The 6,393-nt window shown below is 52.3% G+C and overlaps 1 protein-coding gene across 1 annotated transcript; it reads right to left on the bottom strand.

The window, feature by feature from the left end:
- Window positions 1-253: 253 nt before the first annotated feature.
- Window positions 254-2,440, bottom strand: LOC123058241 (pectinesterase). Its single transcript, XM_044481034.1, has 2 exons — window positions 1,302-2,440; window positions 254-1,208 (listed from the first exon to the last, which is right to left on the bottom strand). The coding sequence occupies exons 1-2, from the start codon at window positions 2,398-2,400 to the stop codon at window positions 535-537; spliced, it is 1,773 nt and encodes a 590-aa protein (XP_044336969.1). The 5' UTR covers window positions 2,401-2,440; the 3' UTR covers window positions 254-534.
- Between the last annotated feature and the right edge of the window lie 3,953 nt (window positions 2,441-6,393).

Below are 6,393 nucleotides of genomic sequence, written 5' to 3' on the forward strand. Positions count from 1 at the left end.
AGCATTGAGCTCAAATATCGAAAGATGTCTTTTGAGGTACCACATGTCCATCAACGGTAATCTCCTCCTCTTCGTGCATAGTCGTACTGAAACCACACCTCATGTACTCAGTTTAGTTATAAAATAAATTTAAAACCTTTCGATTTCAAAGTTGACCTCCACAGCTCTAACTTTTTATTAAATCCCGTCCGACTATCGTCGACTACCACCACATCATCCGCAAAAAGCATACACTACCTTGTATATTTCTTGTGACCTCATCCGAAAAATATAAGGGCTCAAAGGTGACCTTTATTGTAGTCATGTTTTAATTGTCAAAACAAATCATGAGTACAATTCATGCGCCCTGTTGTTGTCAAGATCTAAACAATCTACGTGTTACGTTTCCATTCTTCCCCTAAGAAAACGTCCATTCTAATTGCATACCAGGCAAACATTTGTAAACACCCTACTAGATTTTATCTTCCAATATATGTAAGGGAATGCATCGATTCCGGCCATCCCCCATCCCCAAATTGACCATTTGCTAGTGTGTCATTTCTTGATCAAGTCGGCCGTGAAGGTGACGCCGGCGGACGGCAGCCATGTGAGGCCGTCGATGAACCGCCTTACGGTGAAGTGGCTGGCCCATACCGGGTCCATGATCACGTGGTACCCCGGCCACTTCACCCGTCCGGCGACCCCCGCGCCGGGCCCGAAATTTCTGTACTCGCCGTAGAAGAGGGTGGCGAGGCCGGCGTCCCCTGCCCACTCGAGCCACCCGCGCGCGCGCACGCCGGCGCCCAGGTACGACTCCATGACCACCACCCGCGAGAAAGGCTTCCACGGTCGGCCGAGGTAGGTCGGGTACTTGGCCTCCACGACGCAGTTGTGGATGGAGAACCCCGTGTTCTGGTTCGGGTCCTTGCGGCCCTGCGCCGTGACGCTCCCCGTCTGCCCCGGCGCCAGCGGCAGCGTGGCGAGGGTGCTGCGCTGGATCACGGCGATGCCGTTGCCGAAGACGAAGTCCACGGTGCCGGACACGCGGCAGTCGCGGTAGAACTGCCGGAGCGAGTGCGCGTAGAGCGTGTCCTGGTGCCCCTCGATGGCCACGCGGAAGAAGGCCGAGCGGTCCGAGTCCACGCGCAGGGCCACCGCCTGGTGCGCCGCCGGCCCCGCCGTGTTGCGGATCGTCAGGTCCCGCGCGATGAACCCCGCGCCGGACACGGCTACGCGCACGCAAAGCAGCAGCATCTTTAGCTTTTGTGCACGGTCAGGAAACGTAACTGGTTAACGAGACAGAATTTGCACTTTGTATTTACCAACGCTGGCGCTCCGGAACGTGGTCCAGCCGCTCGAGAAGCTCCGGCTGCCGGTGATCACCGTCTCGCCCATGCCCTCGCCGACGAGCACGATGTTGGTCTTCTTCTTCTTCACGTCCACGTTCTCGTAGTACACCCCTCGCTTCACGTAGATGACGTACTTCCTCCGGCTGTGGTTGGGCGCGCGCGCCACCGCCTCGCCGACAGACCGGTACCTGCCGCTCCCGTCCCGAGCCACCACCACGTCCACGCGCATTGCCTTCTTCCCTCCGGACCGGCCCCGGGCGCGCGCGAGCTCCCCTTCGACGCCGCCGGCGACGTCCATCACCCACGGCGGCAGCTCCGAACCGGCGCCGGACGCCGCCGTGTCGTTCTTGCCGCGCTGGCGCAGCGGCATGATGCTGCGCAGCCGCTTGTGCATGGCGAGCAGGTTGCTCACCAGCTGCGTCAGCTGTGCCACGGACGCCTCGACGCGACGCAGCAGGCGGCCGTCGGTGCCGCGGAAGCCCTCCGTGCACGTGTCCTGGTTGCCCAGTGCGGCGCTGAGCCAGGCGTGCAGGTCGTCCTCGGCACGCGCGCCACTGCTGACGCTCCCAGACGCAGCGCCGTGCTGGGTCTCCATCTCCACCTCCGCGCCGTCGAGGGGCTCGGCCATGGCGTCGAGCGACCACCCGAGCTCGTCAACGGAGTACCCCAGCAGCTCGATGCAGTCGCGGACGGCCATCTCCTCGCGCGCGTGGTTGGACAGGGACGCCAGGCCGGCGACGGCCCCGACGGCCCCGACGGCGCTGACGGCCTCGCCGAGCGTGTCGCGGAGCGCGGCGCGGAGGACGGGCACGGGCCCGCTGCTGGGCCCGCCGCGCGCCGTGTCGATGCGCGAGACGCAGTCACCCTTGCCGCGCCCGGCTCCGGAGGAAGAAGAGGAGACGTTGAAGCACGCCTGGCGCAGCAGCGCTTCCTCGAAGGCCTCGGCCTCGCCCGGCCCCTTGAACGTGTACCCGGAGAACACCGCGGCGCCATCGCCGCCGCGGGGGACGAGCAGAAGCGCCAACAGCAGCAGGAGCGCCTGCAGGCAACGTGTCATCCATGTCGACGCCATTGGCGCGAGGAGTGTATGGGCATGACCATGGGACGAGCGTGCGTGCGTATATATTGTGAAGGCATTGCTGACGAAGGTAAGCAAGTAATCTGCCTTGGCGCAAAGGGAGGCAAGGTATAGTTTGTAGTGGAAGAAAGGTGAGCAAATATGGGAAATACCCAATGGTTCCTGAGTATGTATCCTATATGGGGTTTTATTTTTAGGATACCGATAACTGCCACACGTGTGGGCTGTAAGGTTTAGTGCCGCACGATTCGTTCGGCAACAACACTTGCCAGCCCGCACACCCCCGTGCGGACGCAGCTACCAGCGCCTGAACGATCGGGCAGCGACATATGTGGCTTGCACACCACCGTGCGGCAGCAATTGCCAACGCCCGCACGTTGTCAACTGCCCCAAAAACGCCTGCCCGCAAAACTCCCCTAACCCCTCCTCCAACTCCTTCGTCTACCTCTGCCCCTGCTCGTCTCGTTCACCTCCGCCGATCTGCACCCAAATCGCCATGGCAACAAGGTCGGCTACGCCAAAATCATAGACCAAGAACACGTCAACGAACCCGTTTTCTGTATGTACGTCCCGCAGTCGCCACCCTCACTCTGTCGTCCCTACACTCTCATCCCGCATCTCGTAGGGTTCGAAAATTTGGGATCTGGCGAATTGCCATGCCTAACGCACGAATTGAGATCAAAGGGGTGACTACTGTCTCTAAAAGCCAGAATTGCCACCCGGATTCATCCAGAATTCTTCTAGATCTGCTGGGATGTATGGCAGTTGGGTGTATTGGTAGATATGGGAGAGAGGGGAAAATTAGTTGCCGTTTTGCATCACCTAATCTTCCATGTGGTTCCAACTCAGTAGTTGCCAACTAGTGAAATTCATGTGGATTGCTCTCGGAGAAACACTGGGCATGTATCCGAATGGAAAAAAAATAGTTGCCGCCTTGGACCACAAGATTTGCCATGTGGTTCCAACAGTATTTGCCTCATTAGTCTGGATGAATTTGCCATCAGGCAGCCAATTGCCACCCAAAATCAATTTGATATGTGAAAATCAGATGCTACATTTTTTGCGATGCTCATTGAAGATAGGATATGCAAGGTAGAATGCAAACTAACACAACAGGTGTCTATTCGTTATGCATCTAGGTTTTGGGGACTAACAAAAAGGAAGGATGGAACTAGGCGAAGGTTCAAATCCTTGGTTTTTCAGACAGCCGCAATCGACGCCATGGGATGCGTACAACAACCTCATTTCATCGGGGCCATTGCTATCTCTACTGTAAGAATACAGAGACATGCGGGCTTTCCGTATCAAGCAAAAAGGATAGTTTGCCATGTTTGAAGGCAAAATAATGGCAAACATATGATGTTCGTTCTACACATTTGCATGGAATTATAGTTTGCCATTAGAGGTCCCATGGCAAAACTGCGCCGGGAGTAAATGCGAGTGCCTCACAATCAGGACAACGGCATGGGGACGAAAGAGAATGCAAATCAAGGTAAATTATGAAGAAAAAACATATTATGAAACAGGGAAACTTACTAAAAAATGACATTTGCAGCAACTGCGTGTAACGCATGGCAACAGCTAACAATGGGATACCTGCCATCAACGTATTATGCAGGGTGAGAACAAAAATGGAGAAAGTAAATGGTTAAATGAATGCATTTGCCATCCTAAGGCAACAACAGCTGCCATGAATGGTCAAGGGACAAAAATAACTTGTGTATTCAGAATGAACTGCCATGTGGTGATGGTCTAGTAGTTGCCAAGATATGGCAAATTCAATTGCCATGATGTGGTACCTACATTTGCCATGCTGTGGTACCTACATTTGCCATCATGTTTCACTGCTCTTGCCATCATGTGGCAACTGCAGTTCCATCATTGATCATGTTTCAGTTGCCATCACTAGTTATAAGAACTTGCCATGTTATGATAACTGTAGTTGCCATCATATTTGCAGGGATACTGCCATTATGTGACAACTACAGTCTCCATTACTGATGAAATGTGTAGTTTCCATAACTGCTTACTTGCAGTTCCCATGCAAGCATAACTACATTTGTCATGATGAAAATAATAGCTACAATTGCCATGCAGGAGGTTCAACTTTAGACATAAACAACGAAAAATGCTTGTGCTGCGTACACCTCAGATCACCCAGGAGGGTCGCTACAATATCTGGTCAACCACCCTATGTGGGTTGGAGATGCAATTGGCAAAGCAAAGAAAAACCAACCTCCTTCGCAGGTTTATTGGCACCAGCCACAACGTTCCGTGGGGGTGGGTCCACAAAGTCATCGTCATCGCCGTCCTGACGGATGCGAACCATTATGTTGTAACAGACGGCAAATGCACATTAGTGGGTACTCATAAAACAGGGTACATTTCCCGTGAGCACCAGCAAAAAGTCTGGCAAATTGATAATTTTCATCATCGCAGTGAAAACTGCCATGGTTCAAAAGATGAGAAACAAGGCTTAAGTATGAACATTTGCAAAAATGAACTGCATAGATGTCATATGTTACAAAAACGGAATGGCAACCACAAAGGTGGGGATATGTTATTATTTGCCGACAAACCCCATGGCAACTAATGTACTGTAATCAGATGTTGAGTTACCATCTGTTAGGGAACCAGAATGGCAACAAATTAAACAGACACACTCAAATATCATGTTGTCGTATGATGGCAAACACCATGGCAACTAATTTAACTTGGGACAAAGATTGACTTGCCACCAGTACACACACAGACAAACATGTAGTTGCCATTCTGGTAGGTAAACAGAACTACAAAAATATAGTGATGGCAATGTTCAGATACCAGTTGCCATGTGTCGACGAACACCACATGAACTAGATTAAAATGAAAATGAACTACATAGTTTCCATATGCTACAAAAAACAGAATGGCAACCACAAAAGGTGGGTATCTTTTATTGTTTGACATGTCCTGACAAACGCCATGGCAGCTAATGTACTAAAATCACCTATTGAGTTGCCATCTGTTAGGAAAACAGAATGGCAGCAAAGTAAACAGACACGCTCGAATATCAAGTTGACGTATGCCGACAGACACCATGGCAACTAATTTAACTTGGAACAAGATTGACTTGCCACCAGTACACACAGAGACAGGGCAACTAGTGTTTATGGGGAACATTAGAGTTGCCATCTAAATGTGTGAAGGGTACAACAACTTCAAGCACAATCAACATATGTAGTTGCCATGTTTGGGTATACGGCATAGGCAACTAATTATGATTAGCACACACAAACACTGTAATCAAAACCTAGTTCAAAATCAAAAGAAACTAGAATCTACATAAAATGGAATCTAGGGTTCACGCTGTGTTCTAGACCTTCACTGCATCAAAATAAGACGACCAAAAGACGGGAACACACTGATTCATTGCATCACTGCTCTGGTTTCACAAAACGAGGGGTAGTGCCAACCATTGCTTGGCAACCATAGAAATGGATGAAATCCAGAAGGGGAATGAACTCTGCGATTCAAAGCAGAGCACGCATCCGCAGGGCGACTAAATGAACCAACCAAATGGTCCAGTGCGGTGAACAACGAGCCGCCCCTACGTCCCACCGGCGACTCCTGCAGAATCCCCACCAAATAGAAGCGAAGATCGCCATGGGATCGCCTTCGATTTGAGACGCAAAAACAGATATTGAGGGGGAGTGGAGATGATTTCGAACACATTACCTCCTCTCTTGTGGTCTCCGGCGACTCTTCAACGCCTACTCGAGCGCAGCCGCCTGTACGACGACTCCACGAGCGCCGCCGCCGTCTCGCCGATGAATCGCCGCGAAATCGCCTCTGCGCCGCCGCCGAAGCGCAATGAGAGAGAGAGAGGAAGACAGAGGGGGAGCCGCAGTGAACTGCCGCGATGTGGAGAAAAGAGGGTGCGGGCGTGGCGTTCGTGGGCGTTCGGGCGATGTGGCAACCGCCCGCACGGCAAGGGTGACAACTGTC

The sequence above is a fragment of the Triticum aestivum genome, chromosome 3A, assembly GCF_018294505.1.
Source record: "Triticum aestivum cultivar Chinese Spring chromosome 3A, IWGSC CS RefSeq v2.1, whole genome shotgun sequence".
In the NCBI taxonomy this organism is placed as follows: Eukaryota; Viridiplantae; Streptophyta; class Magnoliopsida; order Poales; family Poaceae; genus Triticum; species Triticum aestivum.